Below are 19,981 nucleotides of genomic sequence, written 5' to 3' on the forward strand. Positions count from 1 at the left end.
GACTGCTCTTCTCTCCCAGAGATATGGAAGGAGTGTATGCTACTTATAATTAGGAGACAAATAAATATTGACTTTGCTTTTGGTTTTGCTTCATAAAGTGTTATCATTGGGCATCAAGTTAGGTATTTAAAGGAGAACATACTTCTCTTGAAGGGCAGACACTATTTGTAGGCCTATATCCCCTCTCCTTTTCCAGGCAGGACTTCTTAGTTCACTTTCACCCACCCTGTAAAGGGCAACTAGAAAAAAAAGAGAAGGCCCAACTTTCCCTGTCAGCATCTCACAATTCTTTTCTGTAGGATCCATAAGAGGAAGTGGGGAGGGAAAAAGAAGTATTCTTGAATTTAAGGACCTATAAAATGTTTTCTTAGATCGATAGTAAAAAATTTCATTGTTTTTCGAAGGGTACTCCCAAATTACCCACTTCAGAATGACCTAAAGAGCTTGTCAACAATGTAGATTGCCAGGCCTCCTTATGTGTTCTGCATCAGAATTGATGACGGGGGCTTCCCTGGTGGTGCAGTGGTTGAGAGTCCGCCTGCCGATGCAGGGGACACAGGTTCGTGCCCTGGTCTGGGAAGATCCCACGTGCCGCGGAGCGGCTGGGCCCATGAGCCATGGCCGCTGAGCCTGCGCGTCGGGAGCCTGTGTTCCACAATGGGAGAGGCCACAACAGTGAGAGGCCGGCGTACCGCAAAAAAAAGAATTGATGACAGTAGGGACCAGGAATCTACATGGTTAACAAGTGTCTCCAGAGACCCCAATATACACTAAAAATGGATTCTACTCATCTTCCCTATGTCTCAACATTGCTGTTCCAAGTTTAAGTCTCTTCTCTGTCTACACTTACTCCCTCCATAGCATCAAGTCTCATGCCTTTAAATGTTTTTATAGGTAAATAGCTCTCAAATTTATATCTGCAGCCCACACCTCTTCCCCCAAACACCAGAAGCCTATATCTAACTGCCTGATTGATATCTAATAGTCATATTAAAAATAAAACTCTAGCTTTCTCTCTGAATTTGTTCTTCCTCATCTCAGTAATTGAGATCACAAAACCTTGGAGTCATTCTTGATTCCGTCCTTCATATCTTCCTCACTTTCTCTCATACTCACTTCCAGTCTGTCAGAGTCCTGTGAGCTCTTTCAAATACCTCCCAAATCTTCCTCTGTTCCATAGGCTACTACAGCAGCCTGCTGTTTGGTCTCTCCGCTTGCTTTCTCTATCAGTCAGAGTTCAGTTGCAGATAACAGAAGCCATTCTAGTTATCTGAAGCAGAAAGGGATTTAATACAGTTGTAGTAGATTCATGTTACAAAAATCCTTCCCATCCCACATACCTTTTTGCAATGTGACTTTGCCACAACTCCCCAAAAGAAATGGAGTCTATATTTCTTTTCCCTTAAATCTGGGCTAGCCCTCTGATTAACTTTGACCAATAGAATGAGGCAGCAATGATGTTGTGTGACCCCCAGACCTAACCATAAGAGGCTTTTGCAGCTTCCATTTTCACCCTCTTGGAAGGCAACCTTCATATAAAGCAGCTTAGGCTAAATTACTGAATGATGAGAGTCCACATGAAGAGAGAGGGCTCAGACTTTTAGGCATCCCCTCCAAGATCCCAGACATGTAAAGGAGGCCATCTAGGACCTTCCAGCCTAGCAGAGCTGACAGCTAAATGCCACTGCATATGTGAGCCCAGGTGATATCAGCAGAAGAAGCACTCAACCAACTTATGTTTGGGGGGTGTTCATTACACAGCAAAGGTAACTGAAATGTCAGTGAAGTTAGGGCTTGCAAAACCTTTGAAGGGCTCTAGGGGCATGCTTTAGGCTAGGCCTCTAGGAATGACCCCCAGAATAATACTGCAGAACTGGCCTGCCAAGGGAACTACTACTTCTGCCATAATCTAAGGGTCAGGAAGCCACCAACCACTTTTTAGTTCCAGAAACACATCACCTTAGCCATGATCTGGGCATCAGCGAGTTGTTACAAGATCTGCTGGCTGCAGATCTATACCACAGTCATTTTACATTAGCAAAATGAATGATTAATGTGCCTTTTCCCCACTTAAGTAAGTTCTGAATTCAAGATGTGTGCAAGTACAGGTATGAAATTAAGCACAGAATCCGTTTGGTATTCTAGACTACTTTGTGTGACTTACAAAAATTTTTAAATAATAAATCTTTAAGAAAGACCTCTCTAATAGGTTTAGAGAAACAGAAAAAGAAAAAAGCCTTGTGCAAGTGCATATGACTGGCAAAAAGTAAATTTTGTTTGAATCTCTAGCTGCAAAAGAGTCTTGGAAATGTAATTTTTAGTTTTTTAGCCTATGTGCTGCTGAAAGGCACAAAAGGATTTTTTAAAATGTTTTGTACACTGTTATAGCACCTAATATAATGCCTGCACATAAGTGATGGTCATTAAATATTTGTTAAATGACTGAACTAAAATTTGATAAAGGAGAGGCATGATTGAGAGGTGATTGTCTCTAGTTAGCCTGGAGTATGACATTCGGTTTGCCTAAACCCCTGTTTCTGTCATTCCTTTTCCTGAATATATCCTGGAGTATCAAGAAAGATCTATAATTCAAGAATTTTTTTCAGTCTACTATTTGCCATCTTTACTATCACTGTGCAACCATCTTGAGTCAAACACACTGGGTTTTTTCTTGTGTAATATATTTTCATTAAAAAGGTGAATTTGGGAGGATGGAAAGAAGTTTTTGAAGGACGAGCTCTTTAGTCTTTCCTGCTTCCCATGGCTTTGGCCGCCATCTCTCTTTGAGGGCTTGTTCTTCAGGATACTGACAGCTTGATTTCTCTGGGTAACATCATGCAAAGGAAATTAGCTCAGTATGTCTTCTACTGAATTCCATCTGTAGTTCAATGTTTTAACGTATTTATGAACAAGGCTACAGAGCAATTTTGATAAGACAATGTTCCAGTCTCTGAGAATATTTTTCCCCAAAAAACGTTTTTAAAAATACCACTGAACAGCCTGGAAATCCACCCCCACATGAGCAATCTCCAGAAAACTTTTCAGGTGTCACAGCCATAATAGCAGGTGGTTCCTTTGGGTATAAAAATTATGACAAGGATGAGACAAAAAGCAAACTGTTTTGATATTCTGGGTACAGCTTTCCCCAAGTGAATCATTCCCATATGCCTACTCTTACCATGGGCCCCTTTCCAGAGGAAGTGGGTTGTGTGAATGGAGGTGTAGAGAGGCATTCTGGTGGGCAAACTTCGATGGTGTCCATATTTGGCAGATCCAATTAATCTTTAGATATTTGTCAACCCACTCTTCTACGAGTCTCAAAAGGCAAAATTTGACTATGGATTTGATACCTGTTTTCACTCCTCTCATAATAAATACTTAATCTTGTTATGAAGATTCAGTAGTGCTCATTTGAGGCAAGACAGCTTCTGAAATTCCATAGTAATAGATTTTAAATACAAGCTTGTAAGGAAGGCTGAGACTAGAGCAGTTTGCAAAAGGTGGTCATTTAATTCACTTTTCTATTATGAAATAGTTGAGACATACAAAAAGTTTAAAGAACAGGTATTTACCCTCTAGTGAAATGTTGCCGCTTGTAAGATAAAAATCTGGACTAGTAAAAAAGACTTTGTTTCCAGATAGAAATGCAGCAAAGCTGGAAATTAAGAGTTTTGCATAGATTTATTTTTTCCTTTCTTTCTAGTTATAAGATTAGCATTTTTTATCATTTACAGGCACACCAAGTCTCCCTTACTGAAAAGGGAGATGCTGTTGTCACCATCTTAATTTAAATAAAAAATCTACCAAGGGAAAGATGTGTACAGGAAGATCCCTGATGGAAAACTTGACTTTATTTGGATAGAAGACAACCACTTTAAAAAATAAAAAGGAAACATAGTCATGAAGCTAATTAATTCTGGCTTTTCCAAATCTTAGAGGGGTGCCATTTACTAGCTGTGTGACATTGGGCAGTTTTTTAATGTCTCTGTACCTTGCTTCCTGAACTGTATGGTGAGGATAACAATAGGATCTACCTCTTAGGGTCGTTAAGTGTGAAATGCGTACAGTAGGTGCTTAATAAATGTTAGTTCACTTTCTTCTTCTTCCTCAACAAAATGTTAGCTCCACATGAGAGCAGGGACTTTGCCTGATTTTGTTCTGGATCCTCAGCTTCTATTTTGCCCACAGTAGGCATTCAATAAATATTTGTTGAATGGATTAATTGATGAAAGTAGCTAGTTTTGAGGCTAAAAGTGAAAGAGAATTTGTCCTAAGTTTTATAGCTAGTGAGGGAAAGACAGACCTCAGGTTTAAGATAGGTTAGGGAGGTAGGAAAAAACCCCTAAACTAAGATGAGAAGACCAAGATTTAAGTTTAAATTCTTCTAACTCTCTGGGTGTTGATACCAAGGTTTTCTTTCTCGATTTGTAAAATGTAACTCCGAAGGTTATTCTGAGGATTAAATTAAAGTGTGTATGAATGCTCCCAATAAAATATATAGGGATATACAACACATGGTATTATTAATTTTTATCTCAGTAAGTTTATCCATTGGATGACAATCAAATGATTCTATGAGAGTCTTGGAAGAAAGAATCTTTAGCTAAAGATTTAAGTACTAAAAATATTCAACCCCAGAGGTACCACAGACATAGACTAATTTTTTCCATCTGTGCAGTTTAGGGTAGATTTGGCATACACTCAATACCAGGCAAGAAAGAAACTGGTTTAGGCTGCTTTTAAAGTTTTAAAAAAAGGCAGAAAAAGAAACTATTTCCTCTTATAAGCATGAATGTTAGAATAGAGAAAGCCTTCATCAAGTAATTCACCACTGAAGCAAGCATATTTAATCCACATCCTCTCCTACCTTTTCCCACTCCCCATTTTTGTTCTAATTATTAGTCATTTTATATATCATGATTTATGTATTATGTTGGCTTCCACCTCACCAAAGAAAAGTAAAATAGGTTATTCTTTATCAGCCACATGTGACTCAGAGGTCAAAAGGGCAGTTCTTTGTAGGGTAAACTTCCTAGATTAGCAGTATTTAAAGACCTGGTTTTCAGAGCCAGGGATTACTCAGAATATTATGGCTTTAAGATTATACCCCACCCAAGATGCCTCACCAGAGCCTGAGTCTGAGGCTGAGAAACTGACTTGAGGAAAAAGATAAAAGAGCAAAAAAAGCCATAGTGGGTGAGCTGATGACTCACCGCCCCTTCCTTGAACTTCACGAATGACAAGATGGAAGAGGGGAAGAAAGGCAGTGCCCCACTGCAGGCCAGAAAGACAAGAAATCTCAAGAAAGACAAGAAATTCCAAGAAAGACAAGAAATTCAGGGAACTTAAAAACTTATATATGTTCTTAGGGTAAAGGCAACAAATATAATTTCCATGGTCAAGTTACTGAGTGCATCAAAGAAAGGAAACTAGGAACACTAAATTACTTTTTACCATCAGCACTATCACCCTAAACCTGATCATTTTATTCCCCTGATTAAAAACCTCAATAACTCTACATTGCTACTGGATCAAGTCTAAACTTACGATGGCATAGAATAGTCTTCATAACATGATCCCAACTTTCCTTATCACCTTCATCTTCTAATTAATTCTTATTACATATCTTGAAAGGTATAGGGGACCACTTATAATTTACTAAATAAACCAGATACTTTAAAACTCCAGTCCACTTGTTTACACTATTCTCTCTGCTCAGAACTCTCATCCCGGCTGGCAAGCCCCTAACGGACTTCAAAGCCTGTCTCAAGTATGATTTCTTCTCTGTAGCTTTCTTAACTTCTGTTCTCTCCTACTACTTAGAATGATTGTTCTTTTGTCTACCCAGTCATTAAACTGGAAGCATCCCACTCATTAAGTAGACTCATAGGGTTCTATCCTCTCCCAAACTTACTGAATTCTCTATATGGGCAGTCGTGAGCCTGTCATTGTGCAATTCTTGGCACACCATAGGAGCATAATATAGTTTTGCTGAATTGAGTCAAATATTAGAAGACCAAAGCATAAATAGATTTTCTAGGCCTGGGAATTATGTTAGGACTAGAAAGTGTATGCTAAATCCACATATGAGATTTTGCTTTTGCTCTTACCAGAGAGCGTGTAATTTACTTTTATTAAAAAAACAGTGTCATGAATGTATTTCTCTAGATAAAACATTATTAATCCATTTTTGGCTTAGAACTGGCCTTCCCATAACCCGGTTAGCCAAAAGGTAGCTGAGTAATTTGAAATACTCTCCAGCTGGGGTGGGATCACATTTGGGGTTTGCTTCAATCCGTGAACCTCTGTCTCGCTTTGCTCTTCAAAGAGCTGCTCGGTCAACCATAGCATTTGAAGGCCTGAGCAGAACGGGAACCAGATGAACTCTGTTGAATTCCAAACTTGCCACATTGTCTACTCTAGCATTAAACTCTTCTTCTCTAACAGAACAAGTTAACTGAAGAAGTATATAATGTAGTATCAATTTATTTTTTATCTTATCCATTATGCCACCTTGTTCCAGAGTCTTTAGGAGAGTTTAAAGAAAAAAAAAAACCCAAATCCAAACCAAATTGTTCCACACTCATCCCTTTGGTTCTTTTGGTGACCTTCTGTCAGTTTTGATAGTCAGGGTGAAAGACTTTTGGAAAAGTTTTCCAGTACTAGTAACAGCATTTCCTGAAGCATCTTTTATCTTTCATCTTTCATCTTTATGCAGCAAATGATCCTGTCAGTGCCCACAGGTCAGTTTTACCCTAAGATCCAGTGAGTTTGTTCAACCTTAAAATCAGTCACTGAGGCCCTCACCTAGAGCACATAACAAGGTAGTTGTTACCCAGCATGTGTCCCAGCTAAATAAAATCATAGCTGATTCATGTCTGAAGGTGCTCAGGGGGTACAGCATAATGATTAAGAACAGGAGCTCTGGAGTCAGTCTGTCTGTCTGAATCAGGCCACGCCTCTGACTGGTTATGTGACTTTAGACAAGCTTCTTAACCTCTTTATGCCTCACCTGTCTTATCAGTAAAAAAGAAATAATAATGATACCTACCTCTCATGGGTTCCTTGTGTGGAATAAGTGAATTAAATGTGTAAAGCACTTACTGTACATGGTAAGCATGCAATAAATGTTACCTCTTATACTCTATACTTTTATGTTTTTAGGTAAGAAAAGTGGGTACAATAAGAAGTATTTTTCTCTATACTTTTAGGTAAGAAAAGTGGCTAAAATTAAAAATTAAAGGAAGGCTGATCATCTTTAGAACAAAACTTTATTTACAAAACTGTAACTTGGTCTGTTTTGTTATTACTATTGACAAAATGCCTTTGGCTAAAATATTAGTTAAGGTGATACATTGATTTTTAGCTTTTCATAAAACAAGAATCCAACACTATCCCAGTTTCTTATTCCTGTGTGGCTCTGAATGCAGATAAACAAAACAAAACAAAATTTAAAAAAACCTTCTTTATAATATACAATGGCTTAAGCAAACCACTTCTTTAAATTTTTTCTATTTAAGGGTTAGGACTGAGACTACTCATTTAAAATTTGCTATTCACAGAAAAAGCCCTGGAGAATGGGAAAACTTAAAGATGGAGGTTATCTGGCTTTCATAATACAATATCCATATGACTTCAGAAGAATGTAAATAAATAATATTAGTAAACAGTATATATTGATAATTTCCTGGCAAATTCATTTATCTAACATCATGCTGAGGAATCAAGAGGATTTCTCCATACATTCACAAAGTCTTGTTCCATATTAACATAGTTATCACCAATATAACATATGATAACCAGTACCCATGGAAACCTAATAGCCTATTTTTACAAAGTCCCTGTTAAGCTTTAATTCCCAGCTGTGCTTCACACATATATACATGCTTATATGCATGGTTATGTGCATAGATTTATGCATGGATATAAGCATGGTGATATATGTGTGGATACTAATGCCCCTTATTCAAATGTAAAATTAACAGCATCTGGCATCTAGTTGTAAGAAAACCGTCCCCAGATTGGGAGAGAGTTGAGTGACACATGAAAGATTCTTCTACTATCGGAATTTAAGAGTACACCTATACTGGGAAGAGGGATGGAGAAAGGAAGGGTAGAAGTAGAAGCAGAAGTAGAAGAAAAGGACTACATTGGTTCAATAAACTCAGGTAATTAATTTGAGACAGAAAATAAATAAATCAACAAATGTCCTATTTTTGTTTTCCAAAAAGATAAATCACTGGCAAATCCTTACTAACAATTTTTCAATTGGTCCATTAATATATTTTTTACATAGGAAAAAGTTTAAATATTATATATATTATAATTCTATTCATCTAATACACTCCTCTGCTGAGATATCTGACACGTCTTCATCTGTACTCTCTTCTACCTCTGGCAAGTTGCCCCAAAGTAGGAAGTTTACACCTGAAAAGAAAAGCTCATAAAATTATTTGGTGCTGACTACTGTTACAACTCAGAACACGATATATAAAACCTTATATGTTAACATTCTTATATCAAATCACAGTGTTAGCAGTTAAGAGAAAAGCTATTAAAGAATGAACCACAAATAACATGATCAATACCTAGATATTAAAATTATCCAACATCTAGAATACAATCATTCTTTGAACACTTAATTAAGGGCTTGAACTCTAGAATCTTGGAATTCAAAAAGATCTCAGGAGTCCATTTCCTCAAACCTTGCCTCCAGCTACATTATGCCATAATCACTCTACACTGAGAATTTTGAAATCTATTTTAATGATTTTTGTGTGTGTGTGTGTGGTACGCAGGCCTCTCACTGTCGCGGCCTCTCCCGTTGTGGAGCACAGGCTCTGGACGCGCAGGCCCAGAGGCCATGGCTCACGGGTCCAGCCGCTCCGCAGCATGTGGGATCTTCCCGGACCGGGGCACAAACCCGTGTCCCCTGCATCGGCAGGCGGACTCTCAACCACTGCGCCACCAGGCAGACCTATTTTAATGATTTTTAAGAATGGAGATCTCATAACATCTTTTTAGATTACATTTCTCTTGGAGGGAGCATGGGAAAGGCCTGAATAAGTCTCCTCATCTCCTCAACAAGTATGGAAGTCACTGGTGCCTTTCTTCTGGTTAAAAAAAGCAGGATTTTGGAGCCAGTTATAATATGAACAGTAATCCTTGATATACATGGGTTTTAGGCTAGAGGCTGTCAAGGTAAAACTATAAACTTTAGGACCAGGTTGTAGCTGTCAGTACAATAAACAAAACAACAGTCTAAAGCCTCATTATGAAAGAACAGTCAAATATCATATTAAAGAATCCAGCACTGGTATACGATACAAGTCCACATATATGGTAGGGGATAATAAGATGGTTTATTATGGGCACGAACTATATTATAACTTGAAAGCACTGAATTGAAAAAAAATACCATTATTAATTGACCTCTTGGAGAGCCAATAAGAAAGCAAATCTCAAGCTGTCCAGTTGTCAGTGTGGGCACAGGGAAGACTCAGCAACTCTGGGCATCCACTCCACACATACTAAGATAGTGGTCACATGGTGGAATAGAATGAGCCAGGGTTTGGAGATTTGGTTTGAATCCAGTTTCCACCACTAACAGTACACCATGGATGTTTTTTACTACTTTTACTACAAATGTATATAACCACAAGCAATATATATTATTGTTTTGTGTATATAAATTTTTTATAGTATGGTATTATATGTATCTCTTCTAATTTGCTTTTTTCATTCAACATTATTTTTGAGATTTGCCTGTCCATATGTGTAGATTTAGCTCATTTCTTATTTCTGTTGGGCATTCCATTCTGTGAATTAAAAACAAAAAAACAATATATATCTTAAATACAGCCCATCACTCGTCCTTTCCTCTAACTGCCTATTTTGCACAGGTGCCCAAGGAGACATGTATAAGGATGCACACTGTTACATTATTAAAATAGCGGAAACAATGAACTGTCTCTCTTGGGTGAGATACTGGAGTTTAATCAGGCAAGAAATTAGCATCTATTTGATGCATATTGATGTCTATCATATTATTTTCTGTAATTTTTTTGTATGTTTGAATTGTTTTCAATAACAAACACTTCTTTTCCCTGGAGAATGGATGATGTTCTGCTTTTGAAGAGATGACAGGATAGAAAGGAATCACTAGGCAGAAATCTAAGGGAGAATTAGAACCCATAAAGGTGAATGCAGAGCTGAAGACAACTTTCCTTTGAGGGCATTTGCCAGTCCCACGGAATCTGAACTGAGGTTTCCCAAGCCTCCACAGGAGAGTCTCAGGAAATCAGGTCTACACATGAAGGCTAACCTAGAACATAGACTTCCTGGGGCCCTTTCAGTCTAAACATTATAGAATTTTATAAAGCTTGTGTACGTATTACTTTGACGCTGCTGATTCAGGTGATTCAAGTACAGTTCCAATGCCATGAGAATTCCTGTTTTATACGAAGCATCTAGAAAAATCTTCCTTCAAATCATAATATTAGGGTTACAAAGGAGAAGTTTGATATTCTTGGAGTCGATACTCAGAGACATGAGGGGCTCGGCACAATTGGTTCAAAGGAGAAAAAATAAACTAAGAGACTGGATCTGACAGAAGCAGCACCTTCCTTTCTCTGTTAAGAAGGGAGGAAGGAAATCCTGTGATACATCTGTTTCTCATGGATTAGATTCAGTGCAAATGGAAGAATGCTGGGCTTTTATCTTTGAAAAATTGACAAATATTAAAAAGTAAATCAAAATTGAAAAACCTCTGCCCTGTGTTTTGAATTCTATGAAGCAGGAAAAATAGTATCAAAGCAGAAACTTCCTTTAATGTGTCCCAGGAGCAACACAAATATAAGACCGGAGGCCTAAATTAGGAAGCTATATCTCACTTAGGGGGGTTCAGATAAGTCCTTGCTCAAAAATGGCCTTCTTAACATACTAGAGTATTAAATTAAGGCCTCCAAATGATGGGTTGAAAGCCACAACTGAACGCCAGGTGATTAAAAAAAAAAGTTAGAGTCTATAAAAACTCAAGCATAATTGGGGGGTTTAAAGACACTGACAACCTAGCTTACAACTCATGATCTCTTAGTCTGTGAAGGCAAATCATACTTCAAAAAAAGAAGTATATTTTAAGTTCTGAAGAAGACTAAGACATACATTTAAAAACCTGAGAATGTTAGTGCCAACTTGGATTGTCAAGTTCTTTAAACTTGTTCTGTATACTAAAGTTCTGTAAACTTTAGTTCCCTAAAAAAGTCCCACTAAAAGTCAACTTTGTATTAAAGTCAACTTCGTATTCTGTGTAAGCAGATATTAGACATTGAGAACATGTGTCCTATAACAAAACTGAAAGGCTCCAGACAATATAAAATGTATTATGTAAATATCTTTTAAGAATAGGTTGTGTATTTTTCTACTAAATAATCAGTAAAACATACTGGTATTAAATATTTCCCTTGTCTGAAATTTCATCATAATTAATTAATATAGATGTCAAAATGGCTATTTTTATCCTGAAGCAACATTACCAAGTACAGAGGTTACCTAGTTTTCCTTCCTCCCAGCTCCCCATGACCCTAGCCTCCCCTCCTCCCTTTTCTTACACACACACATACATACACACACACAGACCCATACACACAATTGACTGTCAAATCTAAATTCTTCCAAAATTCACTGGAGCCATATTATATATCAAGGCAGAAATTTAGAGCAATTAAAATATTAATTTTAAAAGGCCAAGAAATCCAGCCAAGTTTGAGGCTCCTAAATATGATGATGGAAATAGAAATGCAATGAATTTTGGCTAGTAGTTTCTGTAAGTAAATGTTTGGGATAAAAGGATCGAAGTTTCACTCTAGTAGATCCAACCCAGGTGAGAAAGTCTCAGAGGGGATCCTGAAATGATCTATGGAGAGGTTCACTCAAGTCTTGGTAGACAAAAGTTAGAGGAATGTCTGAGTCTGTTGTTTCTTACCAGTAGAGTCTAGTCTGTTAATACCATAAACTGCCTGGCTGTGAAACATCCAAAAGTGTCCATTGTTGCAGGAAAGAAGGCAGGAACAACATGGAACAATCACATGATAACCTACAATGTTCCCACTAAAAAGAGAAAGTAAATATTATTAGATACAAGGTAATATCTGACCATGTAAGCATTTTTATGTGCTAATGTAAACAGACAAACCATATAAAGATCTCATTTTCTCCTAACAACCTCCATTGCTGGGATCTTTGGGATGGGAGTTACTCTGATAATGGTTACAGTTCTACTGCCAAGTGGGAAAATAGTCTTTAAGTGAAAGAAGAGTGACATATTCTCTGTTTCTTTGCTACTATTGTTTATGCATTCCCCCTTCAGAAGCTAGTTTCTAAATGCCATAAGGTTGTGATTTGTCCAAAATTGATGGGCTGTATAGACAAAATACATTAAATAAACTCAGACCTGTGGATAAAAGGTTTTTGCTCTCCCCAGGACTGTGGCAAGTTGGGTTCTTATATGTTTCAGGTCCATGCCAGCACCTAAAAACTGTTTCAACAGATGGAGGAGTAGGAAGACAGCATGAGCCCATGAAAACCGAACACAAGCTGGCTGATCTAATTTTAGTCTCAGTGTTTTTGAAGGAATTCAGAAATGAAGCAAATCCATAGCTGCTAGAGAAAGTTGCAAAAGTTTTTACTGTCTCCAGGGTTATCCTTCTGATTAGAAATAACTCACTCTTCCATAGGTTTTTTTCCTATCTGGTCACTATTAAATAGAATGAATATACAGGGAACATTTTAGCTAGAAGTTTTTTTGTTTTTGTTTTTAATGACCACATGAACTGCTTACACCTTGAGTTGTAAAAATTCCTGTTTATAGCTTGTTCCTCCCCTGTGAGATGTGAGTCAGTCATTTTTGTGAGGCCCTACAAAAAATACTATAAAAGGTACCAGCCCACCTAAAACATGTCTTCTAATCATAATCGGCTTGAAAGGCAAACAAATGAAATCAAAAGATGTTCTTGGATTAGGACTGACAGTTATTTATAAGGCTATATTATAAGAATAAATTCTACGGCTTTAATTACCACCTGTATTCATTCATGCATTCACTCATTCAGCTAATGTTTACAGAGCATCTGCTATGTGTCAGGTACTGTTCTAGGTGCTAGGAATAAAGTCCTTGTTCTCATGGAGCTTTCTAGTAGGGACACCTCAGATCATTTTGCTCCCTTGTTAAAACTCCTTCAATAGCTTTCCACTGGTCAAAAATGAAAACCCAAAGACCCTTCCTACCAAAGTTTAGATCTGTGCTATCCAAAACATGGCTATTAAGTACTTGAAATTTGGCTAGCCTGAATTGAAATGTGCTGGAAGTATAAAAATACACTAAATTTCAAAGACTAAGAATAAAAAATAGGAATGTAAAATATCTCATGAATAATTTTTTATGTTGGTTATATATTAAAATGACAATTTTTTGAATCTATTAGATTAAGTAAAATATACAATTAAAATTAATTTCACCTGTTTCACCTGTTTCTTTTCACTTTGTAAAATGTAGTTACTCGAGATTTTTAAATTACATATGTGGCTTGCACACATCTATCGGATGGCGCTGCTCTAGATTATCTGGGTTCTGACTGCATCACTAATCTACCCATACTACTCTCACCTGATGTTCACAATCTCTCAGCCACACTGGCCATTGTCTTTTCTATTCCTTGAACGTGTTCTTCCTTGCCTTGGGTTCTCTGCCCTGGCTGTTCCCTCTGCCTAGAACATTCTTCCTCTGGCTCCTCCCTGTCTCATCCTTTAGGATTCAACTCCAGTGTTACCCTCTCATGAGGAGGCTTCCCTGACCATGCTATCTAAAATAGCTCTTATCATTCTCTCAAGCTCTATTATTCTCTGTCATTTATTATTATTATTTCCTTTGGAGTACTTCCCACCCTATTCAAGATCTTATTTATTTAAATATCTTACTGATCGATTGTCTTCCTACTGGAATATAATGTCCAAAGGTCTATGACTTTGTCTTCTTTATTGCCGGATTTCCAGCCTCTATAACAATGACTCGCACATGGTTGGACCTCTGACTTGTACTTTATAGTTTACCAAGCCTTTTAACATTCGTAATTCACTTGATCTTTACAATAACTCTGTAAGGTAAACACAAAAGATATTTTAATTTCTATCTTAAGAAGATACCTATCTATCTTAAGAAGATACCTGTCTTCTTAAGATATAAATTAAATAAGGAAACAGAGTTTCAGAGGTTTAGAGATTTAAGAAGTTTACTCAAGATAACAAGAGAATAAGGGTAGGGCCAGGCAGGGCTCAAGCCTGATTTTTATAACTGTAAATCCAAGTGTTTTGGGGTTTTTTTTCCCTCTAAACTACATTGCCATTTTCTGAAAGTTAAAGCAGATATTTGCTAATGCACTTTGAAAAATTGTAAAATCACATACAAAGGTAAAGTGTCATAAGACCCTTTTGAAAAACAGTTCTAAGTAACAAATGGTTTTTCAACGGTTCATTGCATGGGTGATAAACAGTGCTCGATGCAGCCCACTGAACCCTTCTCTGTGCTTCGGTGTCAACATCCATCTCCCAAACCCAGGGCTATTTGGAATATTGCCACACATTACCATTTTAAACATGCGATGTCCTTCAGTTTACATTTGCAGATTTCAGTGAAATAGCATCTTCCAATGAAGTCCACTGCACTGGAGAGGGAAAAGTATAGAGATAGTCAAATGTATTGTGAAAAAAATGTTGTGCAAAACACATAACATAAAATTTACTAATTTAACCATTTTTAAGTGGACAGTTCATAAGTGTTAAGTGTATTCATATTTTTTGTGCAACAAATCTACAGGCCTTTTTCATCTTGCAAAACTGAAAGTCTATGCCCATTAAATAACAACTCCCCATTTCCCTCTTCCCGCAGCCCCTGGCAACCACTACTTTCTGTTTCTATGAATCTGACTACTTTAGATACCACAGATAAGTGGAATAATACAGTATTTGTCTTTTTGTGACTGGCTTATTTCACTTAGCATAATGTCCTCAAGGTCCATCCATGTTATAGCATGTGACAGGCAGGATATCATTCCTTTTTAAGGCTGGATAATATTTCATTACATGAATGTATCACATTTTGTTTATTCATTCATTTGTTGATAGACATTTGGGCTGCTTCTACCTCTTGGTTATTGTGAATAATGCTGCTAAGAACATGGGTGTGCAAATATTTCTTCTAGATCTTGCATTAAATTCTTTTCGATATATATCCAAAAGTGGTATTGCTGGATCATATGGTAATTCTATTTTCAATTTTTTGAGGAACCGCCACACTATTTTCCATAGTAGTGGTACCATTTTACATTCCCACCGACAGTGCACAGGGTTCCATTTTTCCATACCCTTGCCACAAAATGTACTTTTGATTATGATTTAGCATGAATTTTGTAGACTCAAAGAGCTGCAAGAGACCCTAAAAGAAACTGTAAGAGAAAGTTAGTATATTTTGTAAGGGTAAGTTAATATTTGTGAGCTCACTATAAATATGACAAACCTTCTATTCAAAAAATCTTATGTGTTCATTGATTCATATACATCTTAGCACATTAATCCATCACTATTATAACCCCTACATGGAAGAGAAGACAAGAGGAAAGACCCAGTTGTACTCCAGACTCTGGTCTAACCTTTAACAATTCACATATCTGAGCTCTCCTTATGACTATTTTATACTTACCATAGCTATTGCAAAGACGAATGGGTTAATATTTAAAACTGTTGTTTCTGTATGTGCTACTAAAAAGAAAAGGCACTAGACAATAAATCATAGAAACTTTGCAGTAGTAGGTTCTAGATTTATTGTCTAGTGCTTTTTCTTTTTGCAACACATACACACGCACAGAGGTACTTATAATAGCCCATTTATCTTTGCAATAAATGAGGGCCTTTGGCTTTGCCATTAGGCATGACTACACTTAAACCAATGAAGATAAGATTTCAAGGGAGGAAGAGTCCACAGCTTTGAGTATATTTAATTTTTTAAAAAGTTTCTATCATTATCATGAAATTCATTTTAAAGTAGTCTGATTATTAGTGTGCCTTCTCTGGCTCTGTGTCCAAAGAACAGCTGTTCATGTGCATTTTGGATAATTTCTCTTTCACTTTAATGATAAAGTTTCAATAAAGAGCAAAATCTTGAAAAGCATGTAAAGGCACATATATGTTGACTATAGAAAGAGAAAGTACCTTTTAGAGCTAGAAAAAGGTATATTTGAGTCAAATAAAATGGCTATTTTTCCAAATGGAAGCAAATTCTTAAGGACTCTACACCTAAAAGTGGGTAGTGACTGAAAACAGAATTTAAAAGGATTTGAGTATGCAAACCAATGCATAATAGCTAAAATAAGCTTTATGGGTGACAGGGATTATTTGAGGGCTAAGTCCTGTTTCATCCCATAAAAATACATATGTCTCTCTCATTCAGAAAGAGAGAGACAGGGAGATGATAAGAAAAGAATACTGAATTAGGTGGACAATGGATCTGAATCAGCATGCCAATTGCAAAAAATTGGTAGAAAGCTGGGGAATGTTTTTTTGGAGTAAAACTTTAGGAACAAACGTCAAAAACACTGAAATGACCTCTCTTCTCCAACAGTACCGAAAATCTTGCTTGAATTACCTACCGTCTCAGTCATGGACTTGATCCAGTGAGAGGAAGGTCTGTCAGGGCACGGTAGCCAGGGATTCAACTGAAGGGACCACATGACTATAACTGAACTAGAAGCATTACATCAGGACTGACCACTCTGGCTAAACCACAGAGTTTGTCCAGACAGTCTGCCCCCTTAGTTAAACTCCAGGGGGATCATCAGACTGTTGGGAGTGGCTGGAACACCAAAATGATAACCTCCTTGTTGACTCCCAGAGGTTCAAGCCATACACTTTTCCCATCTATTAAAGGCTACCGTTGCCCGCCACTAGCATGACTTACTTGGTAGGAGGGATGTCTGTAGAGAAAAGGTCTATTTCAGTGTCAGCCAGCAAAACAGCCTTCATTCCCCTAGAGCTGAGCACTTGTTTACAGAATTTGCAACACAGGATGGACACGCGCCGGTCATTGAAACTACAGCTGCTCGTAGACATGGCGTCCGGGGAAGGATGAGGTGTGGGATTTTGAAAATAGAGCAATACCCTCCCTAGTTTGATTCTCCCAGGCGAAAAATCAAATTGCGAGGCCTCGATCTTTTCTAAGCCCGGAAATTGAGAAGGAAATGAGTTCTTTTCTGTTTTCCCGTGGGAAGGTAAAAGTAGTATTTATTGAGTAGAAACCCGGGAGAAGCAGCAACCTTGGCTTTCTCTTTAACTTTCGGGGAAGGGAGAGGAGTTTGAAGTGGGGAGGAGGCAGGCTGCAAGGTGCCTCGGGAACTTCTCTAGTTTTCCCTTTCTCCAGTCTGAAGGATCCTCTACTCTTTAGCTCCTGCTCCTTTTGCAATTCCCTTAGCTTCTCCCGTACAGGCTCTTTTATCTAAAGCTTCCCCCTTAAGCCCCTCCCTCGGAGCGCTCCAATTCCTCTCTCGGATCGCGGACTAAGCGTCCGTACCCACGCGTCCTCTTTGGAAATCTTTCTCCTCTCCCCAGGATTCAGAAATCCCCTCAGCTTTTCCCACCGGGCAATCCCGGGTGTTCCTTAATCCTCCCGCGACCCTTCTCCGCTCTGCTCTTTCGCGGGCCGCCCGCTTCACTTCTCTCCTGGCAGTCCCCAGCCCTCAGCGTGCGGGCTCTCGCGTCGTTCCTCTCGCGACTCCCTCCCCTCAGCTTTCCCTCGTGCCCCGCGCCGTTCCCTCAAGTCTTTCCCGAGCTGCCGCTCCAGAGGTCGCGGTGGTGCTGGTGGGGCGGGACAGAGGTCGCTTTGGGGGCTCCGTCGGCGTTGGTGTCTCTGCCACTGAACACGTCGTTTTTCGCTCCCTCTTCCACTCTCTGCCTTTCCAACCGGCTGTCAGTTTGAATTGCCAGCGCTGCGCACCCATTGGGAGAACTAGAGTTCGCCCACGTCCCGCATTGGAAGGCTCGGGAGCCTGCCCCTGGCGAGATTTTAGTGGCCAGGAGATCTACGCCCCGCCCCAGTAACGGTGCCTAGATAAATTCGGCTTGCTGGTTGGCCGAGCTTGGCCCCTCCTCCGATCTCATTGGTCAGCTCCGGGAGGTTTGGGCGCAACCTACTCCCGCCCCAGTGAAAGCGGCAAGGCACGCCCTTCGCGCTTCTCATTGGAAGACGTTCTACAGTCCCCGCCGTTCTCTACTCTGTATTGGCTAAAATTCTCCGCAACGCCCCTCCTCACTACCCCGGTCCAATTGGTCGTGCCTTCTCTCAGAAGTATGTGTTTGGCTGTTGGTTCTATCTTAATCCCGCCCATCAGTTCTACTTTGGGGTTCGGCAACCCGGGGAGGAGCTTACTCTGTGACCACGCCTCGGTTGTGCTAGTCACACCTCCAAGTTTCGCCAGCCCCTCCTCCTCATTCCTAGCCTCTTGGGATCACCTATTCCTATTGGCTACAGGCCCCATCGGTCGATAGAAAGTGGGCGGTGATTGGCAAGGGGGTGGGCTCTGCTTCCCGGCGGGGTCCTGCGGAGTTGGCGGAGGCTCCTCAGGGGACTGGGGGACCGATCTGCGTAGACGCGGGTGGCGGGGAAGAGAGGGGAGGAGAGCTCTGAGTGGGAAGCGGAGCCGGGGGCCTGGGACCCGTCGCGTCAGAGCCAGGTAAAGGCTCCTTCCCTCTCCCCTTTCTTCTTCCCCGCCGCGGAGCTGGAGCCCTGACTGAACAAATCCGGGCAGAGGCGGGAAGGAGAGGGCGCGGATGCTGCTTTCGGCGTCGCCTTAGCGTTGCCGCCCGAAATCCCTCAGACCGCCTCCCTCCTGACCCACTCCCAATCTCCCAGTACAGCCCAAATACTTCTTTAGGACTGCATCTCCGCCCTTTACCGTACTGCCTGGGACTCTGCCTTGGCTCACGTGCCGCCGCGCAGTCTGCACCCAGCCCCCTCCCCAAGTCCTCTGCACACTGGCAGCCTTGGTCCACCTTCGGGCAACCGTCGTTGGCATCACCCGTAACCATCGGCTGCTCTCTTTCTCTGTCTCCAAGTCCTGGCAGACAGTCGGGTTACAGCCCTGGACCCAGAAGGATGGGTGTTCCGCACTGCTTCCGGGGCTCTTCCCCTGCCCCAGCCCCCGGCCCGCCCGGAATGGCTCCTCTTCACGCACTCCCGCTCCCAGACCTATATCTGGGTCCCCAAAGTTGCTAATATCCTAGTACTCCATGTAACATCGCGGCCCACGATAGTCTCCTAACTTCCCCCTCACCCCCAAGGTAATCCTCCCTTTGCCCTCTCCTCGCCTATCAAGCGTGTGCAGAAGCTCCAGTTATCCCCGGTTCCCGTGCAGCCTCAGGACCCCACCTCTCACCCCCCTCCCCGCTTCCTGCCTGTCTGAACCACCACGCCGCTCCTGCTCCCTGTTTCTCCCTCGGTGCGGCCCTTTCTCCAGGCGCGGGAAGTGGGAGACTCCCGGCGCGGAAAGGGAAAGGGGCGGCCAAGGAGGGAGGGTCGCCGCTGCGGCGCGTCCGGGAGCGAGACGCCCGGCTCTGCACTCCCGTCCCAGTCCCTCCCACCTCCTGGGCCTGGGTTGGAGCGGGATCTCCTCGGGTACCTCCTGGTGCGAGGAGTCGGGACTGCGACCCTCAACGACCTTCCCCCAACCCCCAGCCGGGGATTGGGTGCGGTATCTGGGATCTCTGGGCTTGGGTGACCAATTGGGGATGGCCTGAGAGGCGGTGGCTGCTTTCCTCCCCCCCCCGCCCCCCACCCCCCGCCTTCCCGGTTTTCCCGACTCCGACCCTCGCCTCTAACCCGTTTCCTGCTTCTGCCGACCACATTGTTTTCCTGGATGTGTCCCGTGCCGAGCAGGCTTTT

The 19,981-nt window shown here is 40.6% G+C and overlaps 2 protein-coding genes across 13 annotated transcripts in view; one reads left to right on the plus strand and one right to left on the minus strand.

Moving 5' to 3' along the window:
- Positions 1-8,332: 8,332 nt before the first annotated feature.
- FAM72A (family with sequence similarity 72 member A) lies at positions 8,333-19,115 on the minus strand. 4 transcript variants are annotated; one of them, XM_060129977.1, is made up of 5 exons: positions 18,978-19,115; positions 17,718-17,731; positions 14,640-14,717; positions 11,984-12,108; positions 8,333-8,427 (listed from the first exon to the last, which is right to left on the minus strand). In XM_060129977.1, the coding sequence occupies exons 1-5, from the start codon at positions 19,113-19,115 to the stop codon at positions 8,333-8,335; spliced, it is 450 nt and encodes a 149-aa protein (XP_059985960.1). The 4 variants fall into 4 exon arrangements, with proteins under 4 accessions (XP_059985960.1, XP_059985969.1, XP_059985950.1 ...); XM_060129986.1 differs by lacking the exon at positions 18,978-19,115 and having other exon boundaries at positions 17,126-17,969; XM_060129967.1 differs by lacking the exon at positions 18,978-19,115 and having other exon boundaries at positions 17,006-17,969.
- SRGAP2 (SLIT-ROBO Rho GTPase activating protein 2) overlaps positions 18,636-19,981 on the plus strand; it is a 242,086-nt gene continuing 240,740 nt past the window's right edge. For all 9 annotated transcript variants that reach the window (XR_009536941.1, XM_060129889.1, XM_060129910.1 and 6 more), the window contains exon 1: positions 18,636-18,773. The gene's annotated coding sequence lies outside the window, so the exon portion shown is untranslated. The remainder of the gene's footprint in view (positions 18,774-19,981) is intronic.

This window comes from Lagenorhynchus albirostris, chromosome 2, assembly GCF_949774975.1.
Source record: "Lagenorhynchus albirostris chromosome 2, mLagAlb1.1, whole genome shotgun sequence".
In the NCBI taxonomy this organism is placed as follows: domain Eukaryota; kingdom Metazoa; phylum Chordata; class Mammalia; order Artiodactyla; family Delphinidae; genus Lagenorhynchus; species Lagenorhynchus albirostris.